At 50.9% G+C, this 27,363-nt stretch overlaps 1 protein-coding gene across 1 annotated transcript in view; it reads right to left on the bottom strand.

Moving 5' to 3' along the window:
- The window catches only part of KDM7A (lysine demethylase 7A), a 49,309-nt gene that overhangs the window by 7,888 nt on the left and 14,058 nt on the right, over positions 1–27,363 (bottom strand). Inside the window, exons 2-14 of the mRNA XM_075558735.1 lie at positions 23,910–23,995; positions 19,136–19,253; positions 17,206–17,366; positions 15,060–15,201; positions 14,388–14,574; positions 12,697–12,859; positions 11,220–11,307; positions 10,051–10,157; positions 6,022–6,113; positions 2,706–2,795; positions 1,412–1,621; positions 978–1,102; positions 651–805 (exon numbers count right to left, since the gene is read on the bottom strand). Of these exons, the coding sequence (XP_075414850.1) occupies positions 651–805; positions 978–1,102; positions 1,412–1,621; positions 2,706–2,795; positions 6,022–6,113; positions 10,051–10,157; positions 11,220–11,307; positions 12,697–12,859; positions 14,388–14,574; positions 15,060–15,201; positions 17,206–17,366; positions 19,136–19,253; positions 23,910–23,995 (1,724 nt within the window). The remainder of the gene's footprint in view (positions 1–650; positions 806–977; positions 1,103–1,411; positions 1,622–2,705; positions 2,796–6,021; positions 6,114–10,050; positions 10,158–11,219; positions 11,308–12,696; positions 12,860–14,387; positions 14,575–15,059; positions 15,202–17,205; positions 17,367–19,135; positions 19,254–23,909; positions 23,996–27,363) is intronic.

The following is a 27,363-nucleotide window of genomic DNA, read 5'->3' on the forward strand; positions in this document are numbered from 1 at the left end:
AGATGCTGCAGCGCCCAGATCCTTGCAGCTCGCCCACTTCACCCTCGCCTGCTCTGTGCCCTTCTCCCTGACGAGCTCATCCGGGCAGACAGGCACCTGCACTCAGAGCCTACAGCCGGTTGGCATTTCTCTTCAAAAGAGCCTGTGCCAAAGGCACAGGTCACATCCCCTTCCTGTTGGAATAGTCTCGTCAAGCCGCTCTCCAGACTCAGCAGGAAGCCACCGGCTTCCCAGCAGGGCTTTGGCTGTGTCTGTAACTCCAGGACACAGCTCCCAGCACTTTCCCTCCCAATCCATTAGCAGCCTGTCCTGGTGTTGGCACGGAGCTGGCAAGCATGGATGGAGTCACCCTGGGCCAGTAGACAGTGCTTACCTGCAACCTTTCACCTTAACTACTTCTCGGGATAGAAGGGGGAGGGTGTCATTGAATGAAGACGAGCTCAAAGGGAGAAGGCTGTTGTTTGAGCCCAGGGACAATCATGAAAATCCAGCAACCGAATAAAACTGACAGCGCCAGGCCGGCCCACTCGGAGAAGGTAGCTGAATTACATGGGAGATGGGTGGGTGTGACGGGGGCAGCTCCGTCAGAGCCTTGCCAGGGTGGAGTGGTGTGGAATTAGCTCGGGTCCCCGGCCAGGAAGCGGACTCACCGTTGAGGGGGGTCCGAGCCGCGTCACTGTGCAGCCGCTCGAGTCCGGCACGCTCCTCTCTCTTCACTTTTGTCTTCTGGGGCCTCCTCTTGTCCTCTTCACTCTCGCTGTCTGCTGTGTAGAGACTGGAGTCCATGAAGAGCTGCCGCTCATCTCTGCGTCACGGGGGCAGTCGCCCAGTCAGACTCAGCACAGCACTCAGCGCCACTCCATCCTCCCCCCTCACCCTGCAGTCTCCCGTGCCCCTTAAAGTCAGCGGCAAGGCTCGTACCAGCAAGGGGGCAGCGGGGGCGCCACTAGTGTGACCCAGAGCCTTGCTCTACATACTTAACGATCCTTCCGTTGGTCAGCAGTAGGCGCAGGTCGTTGTCTCTCGCTCTCCAGTCAGGTACCGTGGAAGACGGTTGGAGGTGTTTGTTGAATCTGCCGTGCACTTTAGAGTTCAAGATGTCCTGCAGGCACAAAGGCAGAGCTTCCTGAGCCTCCGTCCTCCAACACACCTGGCCCGTCGGTGCGGCGAAGCAGCCGCACGGTCAGCAGGAGCCAACTGTGGCCAATGTGCTCCTGTAGCTAGCTGGCCACACGCACACCGAGCCGTCAGGGACCAGCCGCCATCTATGTCCTCCCTACCCCCAACACCACCGCCTGTCCCAGGCGTGCCCACTGGCCAATCCACAGGCAAGGTGAAGAACGAACCACGGAGGCCAGGCCGCGCTCCTTGCTCTGCGCAGGGCCCCATCCCTGAGGGGCATGGCACTTGCCTCTTCCCACGGACACATCTCCAGCCTTTTGAGGACCTCCCTGGTGTGGAGCTCCAGGACATCGAGGTTCGAAGGAGTCCGCACAGTGTGATCGCGAAGTTTCCGCATCTTCCTCCGGGAGTGGTAGGGGGACGATGCTTCATTTGAGGGGCGTGACACTGGACACACAGTAGGAATTCCCTGAGATTTAACTGGTTTGCCGCTTTCCTCCTTTAGGAATTAAATTCGGAGCGTTTTTATGGCAGGGCTACAGAGTTGCCAGAGTAATCCACCACAAAAAGATTCCAGAAGACAAAGGCCACCGCCTTATCGCGTACACAGCCCACACTCCAGACCACAGGGCCCCGGCGCCTCTCCCCCTTCTCTGCTGGGAACGAGGGCCGTGGGTGCTGCGCAGTGGGCCCAGCTCGGAAGGGGCCTCAGAGACAGCTTCCAGCTGTTCCTAACCTGATAACCTGTCACATACACGTTTGTGACCAATCGCCAATGACTGTTTTAAAAGCCAAAGGCGCATGCGCACACGCACACACACACACAGAGGTCCTTTAGAAATGGAAACTTCTGGCAGGCTCTCCCGGCCCTATTCCCGTCGTCAGAAACCACCCCTGAAACTGACAGCAGGCCTGCTTTCCTCGGCTCCCAAGTTCTTTGCACACGTCCCCATGCAGGTGCACTCTGCGTGTGTGGGTGACGTGGAAATACACACATACACACGCATTCGCATGGAGGCGGCTTTTCCATAAGCTCTCCGAAGCCCCCTCGGGTACGTATGTCTTTTGGTAGCAGCACACATCCTCTCCTAGGTCCCACACGAGCACCACGAAATTGGTCCTTCGCAAGGTGTCCCCTTGCCCTCCTAGTCTCGTCCCCATCCGTGCCGCGCTGCCCCTCAGGCTGCCATCTGTGCTTTGGGGAGGCAACCCGAGGCGTGCTTCTTTTCCGTGCACTGCATTCGCAGCAGGCACTTCTTTGTGGGACTGGTGAGTTAAGTGATGGGATCATGGGGCCCACGGGCTTGCGGTCCCCCAAGTCCCTAACTGGCATGTTTATATGATGACTTCTTGATGTTGCCGACTTCCTCCCCTGCTGGATGAGGTCCTTCCTAGTGCTCAGCCACATCTCCCTAACACATGCATGCCGCCCTGTCCTTCAGCATCCAGGGTCAGGCGCCGCCCACGCACCTGACAAGCTTCTCCTCTGCATGTAGCATCTCTATGGGGCTGGAAGGAGAGAGACCATGTGCTCCTCCCAGCAGAGAACAAGCAGGCACCTCCACGCCAGCTTCTGCACTTACCTCTATGGCTCGGATCACTTTAGAGAGCTCTTTAATTAGATGGCCAGGCCGGACATTGTCCGGGATTTCAAAGGCATGTTCAGAGACAAGCTGTATGGGTGGACAGAGAGAAGAAAGCCTCAATTAGCCACCCTTGAGAGAGGTGGTTGGGAGTTCTCTAGATTTGTAGTCCCCCTCACTGCGGTCGAGCCGACTGACTCGTGGCGACCCTGTGGGGCGGGGTGGAACAGCCCCTGTGGGTGGGTTTCTCAGACTGCAGTTCTTTACAGGAGTTTGCAGAAAGCCTTCTCTTTTCCAAGTGGAGCGGCTACCAGTTTCAAAATATGACCCTGACACATGATCACTCTGCTACCAAGGCCCCGGCCACACTTAAAAACCATGGTGTCTCCTCCTTGGGCAGCTCCCCGGGCTCACGGAGCTGGCACAACACCTCCTAGACTCCAAAGCTCTCGGTGGATGTGACTTCCACTTTGTGGTAAGTGGTAAGTCGTTTGGGGCACATACCATGGACGCTGCCATCACTCTAACTGGCAGAGTAACTGGCTAAGCCTAATGTCGAGTTGGTTCTGCATGAGGCTGCGTCAGGGAAACATGGGCACCAAGAAGGCCCTAGTTTTTCATGGGTCAGCCTGCTGGGGAATGCAGGAATGTCACAGAAGTGACGCTGTGTTCCTCCCAAGGATCCCATGTACCTCACAAGGGCACACGATTTCAGTGGGTTCCGTTTGGGGCGCAGTCAGCTTTAGCATATTAGTTACGATCGCATCCACCAAGATTTATGGAAACTCTAATTTCAATAAACTTTTGCAATATTCTTTTTTCCTTTCATAGCCAAAGGCCAAACAGAAATAAAACCCCATCGAACTGGAAACACAGGGAATCCAGGACGGATGATCCCCTCAGGACCAGTGGTGTGAGTGGCGATACTGGGAGGGCACAGGGAGGGTGGGTTGGAAAGGGGGAACCGATTTTAAGGATCTACATATAACCTCCTCCCTGGAGGACAGACAATAGAAAAGTGGGGGAAGGGAGACGTCAGACAGGACAAGATATGCCATAATAATAATTTATAAATTATCAAGAATTCATGAGGGGGGGGGGAGGGGGAAGGGAGCGGAAAAATGAGGAGCTGACGCCAGGGGCTTAGGTGGAGAGCAAATGTTTTGAGACTGATGCGGGAAATGAATGCACCAATGTGCTTTACACAATTGATGTATGTATGGATTGTAGTAAGAGTTTTATGAGCCCCTAATAAAATTATTTTAAAAAAAAAAGAAAGAAAACCCCATCAACTGGCAAGAGGGATTGGCGAGCTCTCCGTATATTGAACATCTAACTCCCGTCACCAAGTATTATACCCATTCCCAAATATTGGTTTCAATATCTAAAAACCCAAAGAGAAGTGCTGGTGGTACGGTAGCCTAAGTGCTAAACTGCTAGCTGCAAGGTCAGCGGTGCAAACCCACCAGCCACACTCACAGGAGAAAGGCGAGGCCGTCTGCACCCACAAAGACTCAGGACCCTCTGAGAGGTTGGCTCGGGTCGGAATCGATGTGACGGTGGTGGGCTACAGCTGACAACATTTTGGTTTTCTACATGCACTCAATACCTAGATTTCTACTTTGACCTTTTCCGTGGGGTTTGGGCACCATCTGTTAAAACAAGCTAAGAAGAACCACACTTGGGCCAGCTACGTACTTCAGACCCTGTGTCCAGTGCGCCTTCACGGCAGAGCTCACTGAACCCGCCCGAGAACACTTTGGCACAGTGTGCCGAGCGCCGGCCTGCACCTGAGGAAACTGACACAGGAGTTGGGTGACTGGTTACAGAGCTGGCTGACCAGTGGCAGGGGTGAGATCCAAAAGCACACACCTGGATCCAGGGGTCACACTCTTACCCAGGAGTCTAAGCGGCTTCTCAGTTTGGATCCCACGGAATAGTGAAACTAAGCAGCCATGCTTTTAAAGAGGAGCGTTTCACTACTGTTGCTGTCCTGCGAGATGTGACAAAGAGCTCACTGCCATCCACAGCAGCATTCTCGGGCAGAGCAGACCTGCCCGGTGGGGGGGTGGGGGTGGCGTTCCAAGGCTGTGCCTCTCTACAGAGCAGAAAGTCTCACCTCTCTCCCACGGAGGGGCTGGTGAGTTCAAACTCCTGACCTGCTCATAGCAGCCCGACTTGTAGCCTGGGATGCCACCAGAGCTCCTTCAGAATGTTATCACTGGTCTTTATCGAGAATTTGGGCGTGTGCACAAGACCCTCCAGGGAGTTTGCTAGGGGCAGAGGCTCCATCTGTAAAAGCTCCACAGTCCATGCTGAGGCTCCAGCAACCACGAGTGGAGTCCTCAGCAGGCACCCCTGCAGTGACTTACTGTTCTTCTCTTTGCTTCGGACTCACGCGAGGAAGCCCTGGGCAACCTTTTTATTTTCTAGGTCCAGTCACAGTGCTTTGCGCGACAGGGCTTCTACCGTGATGACAACAGAGTGCAAGGAGTGGGAAATAACTGGGAAGATGCCATGCTCCTGCCTGCCCCCCACCCCCATTCCTCTCCAGAGCAGGATCTTTGCTTCAGGTGTACACGCAACGTGTCCACAGGGGGATGTATTCTCAACAGCTGACAGACTTATCACTTAGGAAGGTGGGGATGTGAGGATGAGGAACTCTGTCCCCATTCTCCAGGAGCTCGTAAACCCGGAGGGAGACAGCAACACATAGTTTACACATGAGCCTTTAAGTCTTATGATACTGGTAAGAAAAACACTCTGGAAGCCTCCGGGGAGGGGTACCCTCTCCAAATGGAGCATGACATGCCAACAACTGAAAGCGTCTTAGTGGGGACAGAAAGCTCCTGCTTGAAGCCTCCACTGTGACAACAGAGTGGCGAGTCAAGGCCATGAGCACTGCAACTGCAGGGGCCTCTGCTGAAGTCCCAGCTCCATCAGGGGTCTCGGGCAAGTTCCTTAAACTAGAACCTCAGCTTTCCCGTTGGTCAGAGGGGAAACAAGAGCACCAGGTCTCAGTGAGTTGCTTGCAGGTTACGCCACGGAGACTTAATCCAGTGCTCAGCCACAAAGCCAGGTCTTGGTCAACAGCCTGGCTATCCTGGAGTGCTCTTCGTCTCCGGATTAAAGAGCAGAGAAGGTGCACCTCGTTCTCCTAACTATAAAGACAACGGAGCACATGTATCCAAACTACACCCGCAGTGCCGGCGGATGTCCACTTCCCGGCTCACAGGTGCTGCGCACTGGCACCGGGGCTCTTTCCCAGCCTTTGTTCCCCAGGAAAGGGCTGCCACTGCACGGGGGGAGCACTCACTTCTTTCTTCATCCACAGTTTCAAAGCCGCGTGCAGGGCTTTCACTCCCCGCACCAGGTAGCTCTGAGGCTGGAAACCATCTTCTCTGAGTTCTGCAGGGAGGAAGCAGGGTGGGAAGAGGCGTTAGAGTTCAGAGGGGAGCTGACCAAGGGGTTTACTGGAGTCGGATGAGACAGTAAGAGAAGGATCAACCAAGTGACTCCCAAATTAACAGAAGACAAAGGGGGTGGGGGAGGAACAAGAAATGATCAGTTGAAAGACCAGCAAAAAAAAAAAAGTCCAAGGGGAGGGAGGGGAAAAAAAAAAAGAGGACCTGATGCAAGGGGCTTAAGTGGAGAGCAAATGCCTTGAGAATGATTGGGGCAGGGAATGTATGGATGTGCTTTATACAATTGATGTATGTATATGTATGGATGGTGATAAGAGTTGTATGAGTCCCTAATAAAATGTAAAAAAAGAAAAGAGGAGAAAAAGATGATTAGGGCAAAGACTGTACAGATGTGCTTTATACAATTGATGTATGTATATGTGTGAACTGTGATAAGAATTGTATGAGCCCCTAATAAATTGTTAAAATTAAAAAAAAAAAAAGTCCAAGAGTCACATCCACTGTAATTGCACTAAACGCCCCACTGAAAGACCCCACGGGGGATGTGGGGAGGAGGAGCCGAAGAAGGGGCTCAAGTAGAAAGAGCAGATGATGACAACAGATGTACAGATGTGTTTGACAAAGTGGAAGTATATATGGATTGTGATAAGAGCTGCAAGAGACCCCAACAATAATAATAATAAAAAAAGGATTTATATATAACATTTAAAAATACATACATAACATACACACCAAAGTCTGGAATAAAAAGATGGAGAAAAGCTATTTCTCAGAAGGAAAGTTGTGTAGCTATGTGAATAGATTGATTTTAATATAGAATCACTCACTGCATAATGATAAAATATTCTGTTTACCAGAAAACATAAGCATTGACAATTTATGTATATTAACAACATAGCCTGAGAACATAGGAAGCAACCAGGAACTAGAACTATAAGGAGAAATAAAGCAACTCCACAGGACTAGAAGATTTTAAAACGTCTTTTAATAAATGCTTAATAGACTAAGAGGATCACACAAGAGAATCAGGAGGCAGATGGTCAGTAGGAACAATAGAGTTAGACCATTTATGATTCAATGGTCATAAATTGGAGACTGCACCCAGGACAGCAGAGAACAAACACATACATCCTTCTCAGGTATGTGCAAGACTAGCCCTGGCTCTGGGTCATGGACATGTCCTTGGACATGTGTGTCCAAGGATCTAAATCATACAGTCTCTTTGTTCATCCTAATACAATTAAGTTAGAAATCAGTAACACAGAAACCAACTTTTTAAAGGACATTTGTTTGGGCATGAAGAAACAGCTATTGAAAAACAAAGTACTAAATAATTATTAGGTCAAAGAAAGAAATCTTGAAAATCAGAAAATATTTTGGTTAGGCAATGATGAAATCACTATACTAAAATATAGTCTACTGTAATACAGAAAAATATGTATCTTTAAATATTTGTCACAAAAAAGTATAAAAACCGATGAATCAAGGACCCACTAAAATTTAGAAACAACAATAAAAAGAGGGGAAAAAATAGGAAAGTAAATAAACAGAAATACCACATATACTCGAGTGTAAGCCTACCTGAAGGGCAGTCGAGGCACCTAATTTTACCACAAAAACTGCATTAAAAACGTGCTAAAAACTCAGCTTATACTGAGTATATATGGTAGGTCAAGGATTAACAAAACTTAAGACAGGATGAACAAACTCACTAGTTCCTTAAGATAGAATTGATGAAAAGAATGCACACGTGCTCCCGTATCAAGAGTGAGAGAAGAGATGCCACCACAAATGCTGCGTCTTCCGCAACAAAGATGAAACTTAGGTGACACAGCCTTGCTGCCAGTGACTGACTGATCAAAGGGACTGGACAAACACCAGAGTCTAAAGAGTCTCATCATCATGAAAGATCCTGACTCGGTAGTTCAAAATAGCCACATCAAGATCAAATGGCCACAGTGAGTGCGACTAATGCTTCACGAACAGTTATGAACTTCTCCAGAGGAAAGAACGAGAAGAACCACTCCTAATTTCTTTATCTCAGACGAGCATGGCTTCCTCTTCAAAACCTAAGGAAGACAGTACAAGCAAACAAACGCACGCACGGGCCAATTTCGCTTAAGAGCACAGTCACTAGAGCGCGCGCGCACACACACACACACACATGTATAAACATACTGAGTATTTATTTCTGTGCAAACACATTTTCATCTGGACATGGTGAATGCATAATACATAAACTTATGTAGAACTATACAATACATTCTCCTCTAATGCAGCAGCATCAAAAAATAACATGTCAAGCCCAGAGTTGGTTTAATATTAGAAAATCAATTACTATAACCACTAGATTGAAAAAAAAAATAAGCCCAGGACTATCTGATATACACAGGTAAAGTTCTTGATAAAGTCCAACTAACAATGATCATGTTAAAAATCAAAGAAAAATCCCAATCTCTTAATCAACTGAGAATAGATGAAACTTTTTTAATTTGACAAAGATGAATAGCAAAAAACCTGCAGCAAACAAAGTATGTAGCGGTCAGAGGTTTGCTTGAGACTGAAAACAAGATGGATTGTACAATGTGTAAAAACGCACAGTGAATGCTGTCACCGTTTCTCCCAGGTCACCCTGGGGGTCATCGTCCTTGCCCCACAAGGCAAGAAGAGTCGGTAAAAGATGTAAGAACTGGAAAGGATCCAAGCGCTCATTCTTGAGGAAGGATATTGTGTCTTAAAGAACCTGGAAGAATCCTCTGACAAATTATTAGACTCACAAGTGTTTTGAACAAAGTCACTGGATACAAAATCAGCATAAAGGTGAACTGCTCCGATCTTCCAGCATTATGTGGTTATTAGGATGAGCCACAGGAAATGTCTGACCACTACTGGCCTGTAAAGGCAGCGGTTTCATGATTCAATCGTGTGTGTGTAATTTTATGTAAGATAGTGATACATATTGCTGTTTCATAAGTTCACTCTAATAATGACACATGCATCCACTTATAAAACTATCTAAAATTAGGAAGCCCGGTGGTGTAGTGGTTACTCAGTGGACTACGATCCACAGGGTCAGCAGTACGAAACCAGCAGCAGCTCCTCAGGAGAAAGGCTGGGCTTTTCACTCCTGTAAACAGTTACAGTCTCGGGAACCCACAATTGCTCATTAAGAGTTGGCATTGGATCGATAGCACCGAGAGCAATCAATCTCAGAGATGACTGTGTAAGACCATACCTATGTATATATGCACACACGTGTGTTGTGTGCGTGTGTGTAATTCTGAAAGACATTAACGAAGATCTAATGAAGTGATCTAATGATGTAACATTTTCCTGGTGCTTCCAAATTTGGTTGCTAGCAGGGGGTGGGGGAGGGCGGGAGGGTCTGCCTGGGCCGCAGGAACTCGAGAGACAGACCGAGGTAGACTGGGCGAAGGACAGTGGGCAGGCCAGTCAGAACGCCAACCAGAGGACACCTGCCCCAAGGCTGGCATATATGTCAGCCCACGTGCAGGTTAAAACGGCCTCACCAGGAACAGGGAAGGGACTCCTCAAAGCCTGGCGTGAGACAGAGGGCGGGGGCTTGGCTTACAATTAGAAATGGGAACAAGCCCAGATGGGCGCACAGTGCACAGAACAGAATGCCCCACAGGGTTTCCAAGACGGCCCATCTTCAGGGAGCAGAGAGCCTCATCTTTCCCCCAAGGAGTGGCTGGTGAGTTTGAACTGCTGACCAACTCTGTGCTTAGCCGCCTACTGTCTAGCCCACAGCGCCACCAGGGCTCCTTCGGAGACTCTAATTTGCTAAATAGATTATTGACTGGAAAATATTGTACTGGAAAAAACAAACCAGGATGTCATGGCCAGCCCTCTGTGTGTGTGCGTCATACAAACAACAAAATAACCACACTGCTAATTACCTTTCAGGGTTTCCAGTAAATTTTTGGCTACAAACCAACATATGGCTTCAAAAAAAGGGAATTTGAAAAGATCTGGTGTTTTTAGCCTTTTCTCCATCTCGTAACACCTACATGAATAGAATTAGAAGACACATTAAATACTCATATTCCAACATCAAATGTAGATAAGCAACTTAAGGGAAACACAGGAAGCAGGCCCTGATGCATGAGCACACCCTGCCTGGTCCTTACACATGCTGAGTCTGGCTGCACAAGAATGCTCCCTGAGCCCAGCCAGGTCCCCGCCTTAGGCCTTGGGTAGGATCTTCAGAGTGACACAGGGGGCTGGGCTGTGAGGACCACACCTGGGTGTGCATCCTGGGCTTACTGAGGGAATTCTACGAGGGTTCTATGAAATAGATGAAGCCGTGAGCTCCCCGCGGGGGCCACACCCACACCATGGGGTGGGTGCGAGGCTCTTCTCAGGCCTTCAGTTTGCACAAGGTGCTGTCCATTCAGAAGGTGAGGGGGCAGGACCCAAGCTGGCCACTGTGTGCCTATGTGTGGAGTCCGCAGTGCAGTCCAGACGCCCTAGAGTGCTCCCCAGCAACAGTTCAGGTCCACAGACAGACACACGGCCATGCGTCCCATGTCAAGCCACAGCCCCACCGGAGCCAACTTCCCTATCACAAGCTCAGCCAGCTGCAGACTGCCCACGGGGGATGCCCAGTCAGTCTCCTCGCTCAGGGAAGGGGGGGTTTCTCCCGGCTGTTTCTCAGTAGGCACTGCAGTCGTGGGTTACTCTCTCACAAGGGACTTTCTAAGGGAGAGCCGGCTGGGTGTCCCTCCCCCAGCAATGCTGATGCAGGGCCACTGGGTCCCAGCATGCGCCCGCACTGTGGCTGACTGGGTGGCCTCGGTCCCCTCATTGCCACCACGGCCAGCAGAGAACACAGGCATTGTACACAGTTCTAAAAGGTGAGGCAAGTTCTAGTCTCCAACTGAATAAAGGACAGGATTTCATTCTAGCCCTAATGTGCAGTCCGGACCTCCCTGACAGAACTGCATTCCCCTTTATTTCCTGGCCTGTCTCCGTGGACACTCCACCGAGAAGCCGCATATTTATTCTCCTGACACTATTAAAGGACGCCCTGCATTAAGGAAGGCCCTTATGGGCTGAGGACACAAACCTGAGCTGCATGCCAATGTTGAGGTTGTGCAGGAAGTTCCCCCCAAAAGCCATACAGTCCTGAGAAGTGAGCACAGCGTGAATCCACCCTGCAACGGGAAGAATGCAGTCAGCCAGTGTCCCTGTGCCCGCGGCACCCCACCTCCTGCCCGGGGCTGGCATGGCTGGCACCAGGCACAGAACAACCAGGCGGCCCTCAGAAACAGTGGGCAGGCCGGGCTTTGGGCTCCCTGGTTGATGAAAAGCACATCCCCCTTGGCAGACCTGACTCTGAGACAAGCCATAGGTCAGGAGGAGCAAAGCTCATGCCCCTTAAAGTGGACACGAGACTGGCTGCCCTGGAAGGGACTAGATGCCGAGATCCCAAAGAAAGGCACCCAGGACCCCCTTCTCTGGAGCCCTGGCGCCTCGGGAGGAGAGCAGCCCTCAAACAATGAACTGCAGTGGGTGGACCTGAGAGTCAGAGTCACCCCAATGCCGAGGAGCTTTTCGTTTCATTAATGGTCTGCTGGAGAAGCCCTGCTGGTACAGGGCTGAAGTGCTTGGCTCCTAACCACAGGGTCAGTGGTTTGAACCCACTAACAGCCCCAAGGGAAAAGACGCAGCAGTCTGCTCCCGTGCCGATTCCAGCTCTGCGGGCAGTCCTACCTCACAGGGTCGCTATGGGTTGGCGGCAATGGGTTTTCTGGCTCACGGTCCTATGACTCTAAGCCATGTTTCTGGTTTGTCCACAGACAGATGCTTCAAAGTGGGAAGCGTTTTTACAGTGATAGGCTACCTTCTTAAAGAACTGTCCACACCTTCAGATAACGACTTCACCAGAAATAAACACACATGCTTGCATGTAAGTCTGCTTTTCAAATACACAAATACCCTTTTCTTTGTACTTTTCACTCCCTGGCCCCCCACTGTGCTCTGACACAGAATACACATTTTTAAGTGGTGGCCATGTGTCTCCCACAGGGACAAAGCGGCAAGGTTGACTCTCGTGTAAAACCTCAGGTCTGTCTGTGTCGTCTACACATCCCAGAGATGAGTGGTTCCCACCGAGTCTGTCCTGCTGAGCCCGGAAAGGGTCATGGGGCATTTGGGGGCCTGTTTGATGGTCACCATGGCATTCATTCTGGGCACAGGGAGGTGGGGGCGGCGGGGGGCGGGGGCGGGGGCGGGGCACTGCGCCAGGAAGGGCTGGTCTTGCTTCTCTCAGAAGAGTCCTGTCTGCTGGGCTGGGGGAAATAAAGCACTTGTGCTGGTCTCGAGAGAAGGACAGAGTGGTTAAAGAGCAGACCAGGGACGCAGCACGCAGTCCTTCGAGATGGTCCACAGAGGACCACCAGGCAGTGGAAGCAGCTCTGTGCCGCCAGGGGAGCGCAGGCCCAAAGCACACTGAGGTCCCACTTCACACCGCAGGATGCTATGGTAAAGGGGCAGGCACCCAGGCTACCGGGATACGGGAGGGGAAGGGGCCAGAGCCTTACCTGTGGGAACAAACAAGGTGTGTCCCTGCTTGACCACGCATTTGTAGCACTTGTCCACCTTATCTCCAAAGAACACCTCGCTCTGGGTTACAGACGAACTCCAAGACTCATAGAGGGCCAGATTCTCATCCGTCGGCTTTATCAAATAAAAAATCTTCTCCCCCTGGAAGGTCATTGTCACACTCATTAAGAAAAAGGAAAAGCTATTCTCAGTCCAGCCTACGTTAAACAGAGAACCTGCCGGGGCTTTTAGGCTCAGAGAGACCTAGTTCACGCACCAGGCGACAGCAGGGTCCATCATAAGCACCTGTGCAGGTGCAGAAGCTGTACTCCCAGCGAGACGGCAAGTCAGGCCAGGAGTGCTGGAGAACCTGCCTGTGAAGGAGAGGTCGGCACAGAACCCCAACATCTCACTGGTCTCCTCAGCGAGTCTCCATGACGACAGGCCCCCAGTTACAGAGCCATCTCTGCGAGTGCTGATCTTTCTCTGAGGACCCACAACATGCGGCTTTTTCGTCCATGTCTCTAAAACCAACTCCCGCTTCCTGGTGGAGGCCCAGCACAGTGGAGGCATGGGTGTCTGATGCAGACAACATCAAGACTTGGTTCTAGATCTTAGATGCCCAGTAACATTGGAAAGGTAAAACCCGCGATGCCCAGTACCGTAGCCACTGGCCATGTGGGGCCACAGAGCCATTGACACACGGCTAGTGTAGCCAAGGAACAGCGGTTTATTTTTACTTTCATTGACTTTAACTAGAGCCCTGAGGCTGCAGTTCCCCAGTGCTCTACTCTGACTGTCACACAGGGGCCACGGCCCTGTGGGGCAGAACCCACTTGACAGCCACCAGTTTGGGTGTGACTTTTTAAGTTTGAGTGACTTAAATCTAAACCGTCACCAGTGGCTCGGGGAGACAGTGCCATCCAGCACACACACGCCTGGATAAGGCAAGAAGAAGTGGTTCTGGCATGGGCGGTCCTGCCTTCTCCCATAAGCTGGCCCGCCCCAACCTGTGCCCAGAAACAATGATTTTCTCTGGTTCAGGGAATAACTGATAACTGCTGGGGTGGGGGGGTAGGGGGGTTGGGACACACAAAAAGAAACTAACTTAGAGATGAGGCCCAAAAATTCATCCAAATATGTCAGAACACCTCGATTTCCCACCACAGGAGCCTCCTGTCACTGCAGATGTTACTCTTTCTACAAATGGACGGTTGGTGGCAACCCAGCATCAGGTAAGTTGACTGGCACCGCTTTCCCAACAGCGCATGCCCCTTTGTCTCTCTGTCCCAACCTGGCAACCCTCGCACTGTTTCAAGCATGCCCACCTGCACATGTGGCCGCCTGCGGGCAGTGTCAGCGTCCCTTCCACAGGCCCCGGAACCAAGTCCGAGAGCCGTGGGCCGGTAGGGAGTGAGACCACACTATCTCCTCCACGTCAGGCACAAGAGTCTCATAAAGTCACAAAAGCTGGGCCGCACAAAGGTACAGAAGTCCCGGTAGGTGAAAGGTTCAAGAATCTCTCGGTCCAAGAGCTTCTCCCCACTGCTCGTTCATCCTCACCCCTCTGTGACTGAGAGCCAAACCTGAGCAGAACATCTCAGGGGAGGTGACGGTGGCCCTCACAAAGGGCACCCTTTACGTACGGCAGAGACAGGATTTAGGCAGAACCAGGAGCCCCGCAGCTTACCCAGAGGACGTGGTACCAGACAGAAGTGCCTCCGAAGTCGATGTGGAAGTCTGTGTAGCTGTCCTGCACGCCCATGAGGCAGTACTTCTGCACAAATGGCTTAGGGAAGACGGAGTCATCTGGCCAGTAGTTTTCCACCCAGGAAAGCTTCCTGGCTATATCCGGGACCTCCACCAACTCAGACATCCTTTACAAAAAACAAGCCCAGCACTTACACTTCCTGACGCAGCAGCGCCCATCTCACCCGAACCCTGCAATGACCTGGCACACAGGCCAACAGCAAAACGCAGGTTTGCAGCACTCCAAGCTCTCAGTGTCCTCCCACTGCGACCTTGCAGCCGTGAGAGCCAGAGGGCTTCTTACTAAGCAGGCAGATCCTTGGACTCCCTTTACACGACCCCCACCTCACTGGAGCAGACTGTGGGGTGCAAGCTGGGCTGTTAACCTCAAGGTCAGCAGTCTGAAACTTGCGCAGCTCCATGGGAGAAAGTGAGACTTTCTGCTCCCGTAAAGAGTAAGTCTCGGACACCCCAGGGCAGTTCTACTTTGACCTGTACGGTCGCTGTGAGTTAGAAATGACTCAAGGGACAGCACAATGATGGACCAAAATGTCCCAGCTATCCCCTTAAAGGGACACCCTCAGCTCTGGGCCAGGTTGCCCCCACTACTCACTTGGTGTCTGAAAACTCCAGGCTGATCACATTCAGCACTTTGGGCCTGTGAGGGTTCGTGAAGTAGGTGACGTAATTGTGCAGCGTCATTTTGCTGTCTGCCTGCCTTGCCACGTCAATGACATCTATCACCTTCTCACCACCTGCAGAGAGAATCAACCGGTGGTGGGCTTGGGGTTGACATGAGCAGGGGTCCACCACGCCAACGTCATAAAGGTGCATTTACTTGGTAGGACAGGTCAGCCATTGAAAAACTGCATCGCCTAAACAAAGATTTTTCCTATTACTCTTCAGTCCAACTGGAATGTTAGAGAAACTGGAATTTACACTCGAGATGGACAGAGAGGATGGACAACACTGCCCTTGGCTTATGAACGTCCTTCCCCTCGTGACTGCCTGCGACAGCGCACACTACCTGGGAAGAAGAGGGGGGTGCTCCAGGGGCCTGCACTCCTCATTCATGAAGTGAGGGGATGGTTTCCTACTCCCCTCCTCTAACAACTAAGATTCGAGCCGCCCCCCTTTCGCACCACACCAGTCCACCTGCTGTGAGGCCAGACCTCACCTCCTCCTGGTCATCTGGCTACCAGAGAGCACCCGTGAGCAGGAAGCAGACCTGGGCTGGCATGCGGGCATGGCCAGTTGGGAGCTCTGAGCATGAACATGCTACACGATCCCAGCTTCGCAGCCAGCGTGGGAGGGGTGTGCTTCAGCACCGGATCTGAGGAGAAGGCAGATAAATGCCTGCTCTGCTTTAAATGAACCTGATGGGAGCTGGGAGCATGCTGCCTAACCAGCTCTTTCATTTACCTCTGGCAGGAAGGCAGCCCTGTCACCGCCTTTTCTTTTTTTTTTTTTCTCTGTCACCGCCTTTTCATAAGGGACACACACGCCTTAGAACGCTGAGGATTAGCTACGGCCAACGGAAACCCTTTTCCCTGAGCTTCTTTTAAGAAGCCCTGGTGGCGCTGCGGGTCAGGTGTTGGTCAGGTGATGGTGCAGGCCCAACAGCTGCTCCTCTGGAGAAAGATGAGGGTGTCTATTTCTGTTGAGATTCACAGTCTGGCAAATGCTCTGAGTCGGAACCGACTCGGTGGCAGTGAGTGCATCTGTGCTACAGAAGCCTCTTATCCCCGGAGCTGGTGAGGCTAAGTTGCAGGGTATAATACATTGTCTCACCCGGGATCTCATACTCAAAACTCACTGACTGACTGGGGGTGGGACCAGTAAGTGGACCTCCCCCAAGAGACGGTCAGCAATGAGACGTGTCAGCTGCTGGCTCCACAAAGGGGCTGCGTGTGCTGGTGAGTTTACGATTGGGAGCTGTGGCAGGTGTAAGAGTGAATCTTCCAATTGGCTTCCACATTGCTGCAGGGATTCGCTCCACCCACCACCCTCCGCACCTGCCAGTAGCAGGGTGAGAACCGAGGACCCGCCTGGTCAAGTCAACAAGGGGGCACCGAGGAAGCACCCCTGGCCTGGTGTTTCAAGCCTTTCTGGGCTTCGACCTCAGACTGTAAGTCCGGCAGTCACTGCAGGGCAGCATTCACTAAGGCACTAACATAAAGGTAGCCTCACGGCGATCTGCTCTCACTCAAGCAGCAGCCCTGGTGGCAGAGGTCTTGGCTTACAAGCTGGGCTGTTAACTGCAAGGTCAACAGTTCCAAACCACCAGCTTCTCCAGTTTCAGTCCAGGGAAATCACAGAGCCGTTCTACTCTGTCCTATAGGGTCGCTGTGAGTCAGCCTGACTCCAGGCAGTCGGTCTGGTTCTCTCTCACAGCAGCCGGCGTCTACTAATGGGAGTTGAAAGGACTAATGATGGTAGACTATAGTGGAAAGCTGGCCGAGAACCAAAGGCTGGATGTCCACTCCCTGGTCCCTGGCTCCTCATCTCAGGCCTAATCTACCAGCGCCACACTAGCAGATGAGGAGGCTGAAGAGGATTCATCCTATCTAGCTAACAACTGCAGGTCTGCCAAGAGAAAACTGTTTTCAACAAAGCAATGACAGCGATTTATTTTCTCTCAGGCACAAGAAACTGACCTTTATCAGCACACCTTCACTCGCTGTTTAATGCTAAGGGGCCACTAGCCAGGTCTCCCCTGGCCAGGTTTCCCCAAGGCCGTGGAGGGGTCCGGTTCATACCTACGTAATGTTCCACATCCGTAACAGAAAAAGTGGGTGGCGGGAGCCTGAGCCCTAGGTCATCTAACTTGGGGACCAAGATAGGGACGTCGAAACCATGCTTCTCCAGGTGTCTGTGGGTCAACTGGCCGCCGTGCATCTTCACGAGGACTTCGTCGGCACTGAGGGGACAAATGGGTCAGAGGGGAAAATATCATCGCTGCTGAAAAGACAGAAGACTGAAAGAAAAAAAGACAGAAGACTGTGCAGCGGATTAATTAATATACTGTATGACTGGCCTGCATTGCCTACGTTGTTCTTCATACTGTGCATATTACTGACATGCCTGGACTGCAATGTGGTGGGTTCTCAACATACTGTGCCTAATTCTACTTTTCATAACAAATGGCATGAAAACTCTCTTGTAGTCTCCGAACATCAAGCCCACCCATCATGCAAGCTACTTACCCACTCCACACAACTGGAAGTGAAACCCTACCCACTGTACAACACTCGGCAGGCGTTGGCTCCGTGTGGGAAGACAGGAGTCCCCCTGGCCAGAGTCTTGTTGGCCTTTCTCTGCACCAAGACGTCCACTGAACAAAGGGCAGGGGACGACAACCCCTCATTCAGAACCCCTCGCCCGCTTCTGCGCTACTCACGTGCAGAGGGGCAATCTGCGCACGTGTGTTCCTGGACTCCTTTGCAGCGATGCAGCGTGTGGAGTCCGACAGAATAAAGCCAGAAGGCCTTTAACTGATTGACAGTAACTACAGTTGCCACTGACTCTGTCCTTGCCGTTTGCGGTGGCAGAAAGCCATGTGTGTCATTATCTAGTTGGTGGAGGAGGCGCATAAGCCAACTTGACAAGAGATCTAAGGAGAGCTGGCGCCTCCTCGCTGGCAGGCTCACGCTTACACAAGAACACGTTTAAGACGCTTATGCTGCTCCGGAGCTGCTCACAGCCCCAGTGCTCGGCTCCCAAGCAACCTAGTACTTCCCAATAAAGGAGGGGTACAGATGGGGCTGGAGTTTCCTGGGGCGTGGAACCAGTTAAAGGGGGATATGTGAGAGCAGGGCCTGTCTGCTTCCTCTCCTCCTACCATGCCTTCTTTGAGATCTCAGGAAGGAAAGGGACAGGTGAGAATGCTACCAATCTCGAGTCCCCAAACCAGCTGATGCCAGTGTAAACTGTGCCCGGCCTGGCGGTGATCTCTGACAGACAGAGATGTTATCTACATGTCGGCAACGAGCAGGAAATGGTTTGAAGGAGCAGGATTCAATGCTTTCTGGTGCTTCTGATTCTAGCCCCTGCCCTTCATCAAAACGCCCAGGGGGGTGGCGGCAGCCGTGGGTCCTTCCAGCGGGCCCGGTACACACGCAGCACACACACCAACATCAGGAGGGAGGAGAGTTGGGCGACAGAAGTGAGGTCAGAGAAATGGAAGGAAGAGCCAGCCCTAACTCGACTCAGACCGTGCAGACATGGGGACCATGACCCACCGAGAGGAAGTGACTGACGGTGCTCACCTATGGGAAGCGCACCTCAGGGGTGCTATGACATGGTGCCAATTGTCACCACACAGCAAACCCCTCTGGTCCTGGGGTGTCCCAGAGCACAGACAGGTCACAGTGGCACTCAGCTGCGGTCTGTGAGGGGTGCAACAGCCTGATGAGAGGCTGAGGGGAGGGGACATGCCCATTTGGGACACAGGGCGCTCAGACTTGCTTGAGGAAGGGCTGCTCTCTCACAGCGGGGACAGGCAGCTTTGCTGCTGATCTACACGGATGGAAAGGGAGTCCCGCGAGACCCTACCATTTGCGATTATTCTCTTCTGTTCCCTCAAACAGGAGAGTGAGTGAGAAGCTGGTAGGGGTGAATGACTGCCTCACAAACTGAAGCTTGCAAAGCCCTGCTCCCGACGCCCACCCAGCCCTGGCCCGAGCGCACCTGGGGAAGACACGAGCACGCAGCTCCCGCACGAAGGCCTGGGTCCCAGCCTGCACTGGCGCTGAGCCATCGTCCGCCTCTGTACAGTCATGCCGGTGCCAATTCCGCCGCTCCTTCACTGCAGGGGCGACAAGGGGAAGGGGACAGTGACACTGTGCCCTTCCTGGGACACAGGCAGCCATCACAGAGGCAGACGTGATTAAAAAACAAAGACGCGTGGTTTGGTGGCATTTGGGCGCATGTCCAGGCTAGAAGCGGCGTGTTGCAGGTCCTCTGGGCTCCCCACAGCTCCCACTCACCCTTTAATGCTATGGAAATTTGCCTTCCCTTGGACACTGTTGAAGCAACTGCTCCCAACAAAGTCTGGGAGCTGTGCTGTGACTGCGGGGAGCAGACAGTCTCCTTAGTCTCCTAAGTTGTAGAGAAAGGAAGGATTCTGTGTTTGGACTGCAGGTGCCTGAGAAGCCAAGAAAACACATTTAAGCGTTGGCTGGTGTCTGAAAGTCGCCTCAAATGGATTCTGTCTTCCCACGGGAAGAGTAAAGCCTGGAGTCACAATATTGAGGGGCAGTTCCTGATGAAACAAGCAATCATGAAGCTTCCTGGGAATGGGCCACGCTGTCAGCAAGCAGGACGGACTGAGGAGTACAGGGATGGGGGAGCCTCAGTCCAGATCAAGCAGGTGGCTGGACTCTGAGCCCTTCTCAGTGGTACTCAGAGCTGGACTTCCATGTGCAGAAATAGGCCCAGGAAGGCAGCGAAGGAGGCCTTCGCCTCTGACACAGACCACGGCCCCTTCTTGTGGGGCTCGTGGACTCTGGCTGGTGAGCCCACCAACTTCATAAGCAATGAAATCTCGTCGAGTACACAGAGGGGGTGGCACCTCATATAGACCACGCATGATCATTAAGGACCACATGACCCCACCTCATAATAACCACTGTGTGTTTATGAGACACTCAGTATAAATGATCGTGTTTAGGTATATATAAATTATAAAAGAAAACATAAACATTTTAATTCAGTTTCCTTTGAGAAGACAATCCAATATGATTGACTTCCTCCAAGAATGCCCTTGATCAATAATGATCTCAAATTACATAATACATACTGAGCACTACGAGGCACCAGATACACGCACCACTTTAACAACCTGCTAACCCCCGTTCTTCTCCTGTGAAACCAACACAAGCATCTGTGTTTTAGGGGCACTTTAATGCCTTCTAATAGCTTGAATTTCGATCTTTCCTCTAAGGAAAATTAAGAATGTTACCGGCCAAACAGATAAGCAGTCAATTGCTAGTATTTTGGGGCACAAAGCCTTTGGTTTGTGGGTCTAAATTTTTTAGATGAAATAATTATAACACAACACAAAGCCTTTCAAATATATTCTCTGGTCTCACAACTGAAAATGACATTAATATTTCTATGTATTCTTCTGGGGGAAAACAAAACCTGGCACAGCCCACGCTGTAGCCCTAGGGAGTCAGTGCTGACTCTGGTAAGCCCAGGAGTGAGTGACAGAGCAGAGCTGCCCACAGGGAGGGGGTGTCCGGGGCCACGTCCTCATGACAGCAGCTGGCCAGCACGATGGGGACATTTAGAGTCAGGTTGACGGTCCGGCGTACACTGCTTGAAGCACTCTGTGATAGATACGCATGAGTACTAACTACGACTGGTACTGCAGTGGGACGTTTGGAAAAGGCTCCCAGTAAATACTGCTCCAGGGTCTGCTTCCTGGCTGGGCAGGGGGATGGGTAAACTCGCGTCTCTCTAGAGGAAGAATGCAGGGACAGGCTTAGTCTGCCCTCCTTCTCTTGGCCTGCACCCTCCAGAGACCACCTGGGAGTGGCTTCCAGTACAACAGGTGACTGGGAGCCGCCCCAGCCAAACTCCAGTGAGGACATAACTGAAAATCTGACATTTTAACTGATTCTTATACTAAATCTCCAATCAACCTTCCTCCTGCCGCGACCCTTCCCTACAGTTTCTCATGTGGTGCTGACTCCCAACCATGCAATAATGTTCGTTGCTACTTCATCACTGTCATTTTGCTACTGTGATGAATTGGGCGACCCCTGTGAAATGGTCTTTCAACAACCCCACAGGGGTCATGACCCACAGGTTAAGAACCGCTGCCCTAAATATATAACGCAACATGTGTGCATTAGAGTCTTAGTCAATACATGGTTCAAAAATTATTTATAAAACCATATAAGCGATTGAAATAAATTTCTAGAACCAAAAAAAAATCCTCTACCCCACTTCACAAATTGAAAGCTTGGGAAATATGAAAAGGTTTCCAAAAGTTGATGGAAATGGAAAAGAACAACAGAATTATATATGAATGGATATATTGAACTGTGAAAGATATGGGGGGGGGATTACAGGAAAAATAAGGTTCCTGGGTGGAGGTAGGGAGGGGGAGGGAGTGGATAAAGGGGAGCTATACCAAGGAGTTCAAGAAGAAAATGTTTTGAAACTGATTGTGGTAGCAATCGTACAATACTGCTTGATGTGACTGAATTATGGAATGTTATAAAAATCTGTAAGAGCACCCAATATAATGATAAATTAAAAGATAAAAAGGTTCAGAGAAAAATGGAATGACCCCTCCTCCCAGAAGAATTTATTTCAGAGGACAGCACTGAATCTGCAGCTCCGAGAGAGGGACATGTCTGACATGTCATTGCATGGGAGCAAATGAAGGGGAAGGAAGAGAGAGTGGAGCACATCTGCCCCACCAAGCTTTGAGGACGATATGCCCCCTCAGAGCAGCCAATCCACAAAGACCGCATGGCCAACTCCATTATGAAACACGACATCCCTCATTGACCCATAGCCTATAAGGGACAACACTGGAGACACTGTGGGAATTGCACTCGATCTGATCCCACCACACCGAGGCAAAACACCAAGGATGTGGAACAGAAGAATAAAGGGAACAGAGCAATGAAGTCCCCCAGAAATACCACAAATAGACTTTGGGGCAGGGCTTGGCACCCCAACAGACTCAACCGGAAAATACTCCTAAAGGCCAACTAACACTCCTTGAACTAACTACAAGCTTTTCTTTTTTGTTATTGTGTTTTGTTTTTTGCCACTGGCTTGCTGTTTTATTTTGTTGCTTTGTTTTGCTCTGTCTTGTTTTTGTGCGTGTTATTATCTCTGCTGGTCTGTCTAAATAAGATAGGCTGATGAACAATCTGGAGGAGAAAACAACAGGACCGATGGTTCTGGGGGGACATGGGAGAGGGGGAGATGGGCAGAAAGGTAGTGGTGTTAACAAACCCAGGGACAAGAGAACAACAAGTGATCCAAATCGGTGGTGAGGAGGGTGTAAGAGGCCTGGTAGGGCGTGACCAAGGGTAATGTAACTGAGAGGAATTACCTAAACCCTAATGAAGGCCTAACATGATAGTGGGACAAGAGGAAAGCAAAAAGAAATAGAGGAGAGAACTAGGAGGTAAAGGGCATTTATAGAGGTCTAAATACAGGCATGTACATATGTAAATATATACATGAGGATGTGGAAATACATTTATGTGCATATATGTATAAATTTAGTATTAAGTTAGCAGATGGACATTGGGAATCCACTCAAGTACTCCCTTAATGCAAGCATACTTTGTTCTATTAAACTGGCATTCCATGATGCGCACATAATCGCTGAAGACAAAGCGGGTGCATAACCAAATATGGTGAAGAAAGCTGATGTAGCCCGGCTATCAAAAGGTATAATGTCTGGGGTCTTAAAGGCTTGAAGGTAAACAAGCGGCCATCTAGCTCAGAAGCAACAAAGCCCACATGGAAGAAGCACACCAGTCTATGCGATCATGAGGTGTTGAAGAAATCAGGTATCAGCCATCATCAGAACAAAAAGTCACTATCATTGTGAATGAGGGGAGTGCAGAGTGGATATCTAAAGCCCATCTGTAGGCAACTGGACATCCCATTGTGGAAGGGTCTTGGGGAGGAGACGAGCCAGTCAGGGTACAGTGTAGCAATGATGAAACATACAACTTTCCTCTAGTTCCTCAATGCTTCCTCCCCACTTTACCCCCCACTATCATGATCCCAATTCTACCTTACAAATCTGGCCAGACCAGAGGATGTACACTGGTACAGATAAGAAATGGACACACAAGGAATCCAGGGCAGATGATCCCTTCAGGACCAATGGTGAGAGTGGCAATATCGGCAGGGTGAAGGAAGGGCAGGGTGGAAAGGGGGAACCAATTACAAGGATCCACATATAACCTCCTCCCTAGGGGATGGACAACAGAAAAGTGGGTAAAGGGAGACATCGGACAGAGCAAGATATGACAAAATAATAATTTATAAATTATCAAGGGCTCATGAGGAAGGGAGAAGTGGGGAGGGAGGGGAAAAATGAGTAGCTGATGCCAGGGGCTTAAGTGGAGAGCAAATGTTTTGAGAATGATGATGGCAATGATTGTAAAAATGTGATTTACATGATTGATGTATGTATGTATTGTGATAAGAGTTGTATGAGCCCCTAATAAAATGATTAAGAAACAAAAAGAAAGAAAAAGGGAATGAAAAGATAGTAGCATTTTCCCCAAAACTTTTGAAGCCCTCTAGAAGGTATTTGCGTCCTCTGGCTAGTACAAATGATGGTATTTTAAGCCCCTAGACATATAAACATTTGGACTAAGAAAGCCTCTGGACCTGCCCACCAGCCCCCTCCCCAGTGCCCAGGGTGTCCCTCGTGGAGTGAAGCCACCAGTCCGTGCACCCGCTCTGTCCTTACTCCGGGAGGCGCCATGGAGGACCGCACAGCTGGGGCAATGGTAGAGGTCGATGTCGAAGGCATGGTGCTCCTCCACCCCGACACAGCTAGGAGAGAAGACAGTCAGTGTGAGTTGCTGGACATCGTCACCAATTCAACACAGCCACCCAAGCCCTCGCCCCACAGAACCGCACGCCCTCGCCCCACAGAACCGCACACTGGGTAAAGGGTAGGCAGCCCAGGGCGTAACCCACAGTGCCACCAGGGCTCCTTGACTAACATGGAGAGGGGCGGACAAATGGGTTTACTAATTTGCTGTGCATACTTTCACCAAACTCAAAATACTATTCAAAAAAAGCCGACACCAACATTTTCCCCAAGATACCCAATATCATTAGTCACCAGATAAAAGCAAACTTACACAACACATGGCACCACTTCACACCCACCAGAGGGGCAATACAAAGCACTGACTGGGAAATTAGGAGCCCGTGTTGCTCATGGGAACAGAAAGTAGTATGGGCACTCAAGCCATAAAAAGAAAGTGCATGAGGACTTTATAGATTGGTATCAGACATATGGGCTAATAGTGGACTTAAAGACTTGATCCAGACTGGGCTGTTTTCTTAATAATCAATTGCTCTTGTATATAAAACTCTTTCTTCCACAAAAAGGAAGAAGGGAAGCAAGTGCCTGTCCTTGCTGGGCAGGACCCCAACAGAAAACCGTGCCCAAAGTGAAGGAAGTTGCATGCCGAGGTGCTCCCTCCACCCTCTCCCCTTCCTGAGAGCTGGAGCAGACTAGTGGCCACTGCTAGCGAGCCTGAGTTCCTTGTGTAGGGTGAGGGGAATGTTCCACAAGCAGACGATAGAGAGTCCATGAAAAAACAAAAACAAGCTGCAGACTCGGATTTTAAAGGCCGTGAGTGTGCATCGCCATGCAGCTGGACGACACTTACCAACTAAGAAGGCATTAAATGTTACACTGGGGACAGAGGGGATCAACGATCACTGGCCAGCGGTCTGTTCCAAAGTCGTAAAGCACAGCTGCACAACCCACTGTAAGAGACCCATTCTAGGGCTTTACTAGCCTTGCTCCCAAGCACATCCCGAGGGCCCATGCTTGTGTCCAGAAGCACGGCTGAGGGAGGCACATTCATAGCCCTGCTTTCCTGGGCCTGTGTCAGAAATGCTGGACACCACAAGGACGCAGCGGCAGAAAGAGGCACACCAGCATAGGAAGGCTGTAAGGTTGTGGGACTGGATGGGTAAAGGGCAGTGTCCTGGGTACATGGCAGGGGTGGTGAGGGAAAGAGGGGCACACTTCATTCCGCTCCTTTTGGGAGACTGTCCAAGGTCAATGGCACACATGACCTGGGTGGCGCTGGCTCTGCACCAAGGGACTTGGCCTGACACCGCCCTGCACAGTTCAGCCAGGTGATCTTCCCTGCTTGGGAGTGGGGGGAGGTGGGAGTGTGACACTGGGGTTGGAGAGTTGGCAGCATGTTAGAAGGGAGTTGAGGGGACCTACAAGGGGACCAGTATTGGGATGGACCATGAACTCTATGATGGACGAGAAGGGATGCCGCTGGACAGCAGTGGGAAAGTGGCGGAGTGGCCCTGCAATGCCGCCTGTGCCAGGGAGCAGTGAGGAGAGGCACTGGACTAAAGCCCACCGTGTAGATTCTGAAGCTTCCTGTGGGTCCCTTGGGGTGGTCCACGGCCAACAGAGTCCATAGCACTCTTCTCCGCCCCTCCAGTCAGGGGAGGGTGCTGCACCCACCGCAGCGTGCTGGCACACAGGCCACAGAGGGCAGCAGGGCAGTGCTGCAGAGCTCCTGGGTGTGCATTTGCTGGACCTGGATCACGTCCCTCGCTCTTGCAGAGTGATGGTTGCACAGAGAGGATGGAAGGGGCCACGCAGCGCCCAAAGTCGGGTCTTTGGGACAAAACCCAAACCGGCCTATATTTCAAGCTCACCTTAATGTACCTAGAGTTCACAAATTAGGGTAACTCCCACATGGCTCAAATCAGGTTTAGGGAAGAGAGGAGGTAAGAGGTAACTAACGTTACCAGCAAGGACATTCTGGACACAGAGCCATGGGTTCCTGTCCATCTCCTGCTCCCACCTCCACCCTCCACCCTCAGAGTGTCATGGCCAAAACACCTATAGCTACCATGATTGAAAACATCAAAACAATGGCAAATTTGGTAAGTGAGTCAATCTTTCAAAAGAAGCATAGCAAATGCAATTTTTAAAAATCACTGACCCTCACATCGATGTCTTCCTAAACTCAGAAGGTTACTTCAGGTCTCTGAGGGGTAGGGAAGGAACCTCCAGAGAGGTCAGTTCCGCTCACAGTGAATTGTCGACTCCGTCCTTGCCCACACCCCTCCCGTTAAGAACATTCTGGAATCAACACAGATCTGCTAAGAGCACAAGCCGGGAGGCAGCACATGCACAACGCAGGAAGCAGATTTGGCAAGAACCACTTTCAAATCTGGAGGGAAACTTTCAGTCTCTCCCCTGCACTTCTTTCTCTCATGGACGCTATTCTTTACCCACGCCTCCACAGCAGACAGCTGTGTGTCCATGGGGGTGGGGAGGTTGTGGGCGTACCCTGGTAGGTACTCTGGTAGGGGTGGACAACCTGGCTTCTGCTGAATAGCCCCCAGCAGTCTGTCCCTGTGTGAGGAGTGGAGTGGCAACCACTGAGCCCTTTCCATTGTCTTCTTCTACAGAAATTGGTGCTGAGCCGAGGGTTTTGTTTTTTGTTTTTCTGACACTTAACAGAATTCTATTGATGACTAACCAGAATTTTGGGGGGTCTGCCAAACATTCCTTTTTCCCTTCTCTGGATAATGTCACCATCCACATTCTCTCTCTTGGTGTCAGAGAGTAGGTGGTCAAATTCTTCAGGATCTGCCAGTGGGCTAATTGTGCTCCCTGCCCTTCACCAAGCCGCCTTTCAGACTCCCTCTCCTTCCGGAGACTCCTACAGAGAGCCCTCCCACAGGTCCCTGGGGCACACCCCATGTACTAGGGCCTGATGGTAAACTACTGCCTAGGCCCATGGCTGAGCTGAGCTCGTAAGTGCACAGGACCAGGTTCACCAGAGTCTCTTCTGAGTTATGGCACCCCACAAGAGACACAGAGCTAGCTGTCCCATAGGGACGAGGCTTTTATTTATGACCAGTGATCTGGCAAATAGGTGCCTTGTTAAACAAATATTAAGTGAAACAAGACTTTAATCAGAATTTTGCAAGTCGCCTCAGGGAAGACCAAGCTGGCTGTGAACAGTATCGATTCATAAAAGTTTGTTGAAGGATGTCTGTAATCACAGCAGGCCTGCCGGGTGGTCAGTGGGTCCAAATGGAAAGGCACCATTGGTCCATAACTTGAAAAGTTATGGCAAAGGTGGGCAGGACCCGTTTATCCCACACAGCTTAGCGTGATGAGCTGCAAGGGTAGAGCG

The sequence above is a fragment of the Tenrec ecaudatus genome, chromosome 9 (genome assembly GCF_050624435.1).
Source record: "Tenrec ecaudatus isolate mTenEca1 chromosome 9, mTenEca1.hap1, whole genome shotgun sequence".
Taxonomy (NCBI): domain Eukaryota; kingdom Metazoa; phylum Chordata; class Mammalia; order Afrosoricida; family Tenrecidae; genus Tenrec; species Tenrec ecaudatus.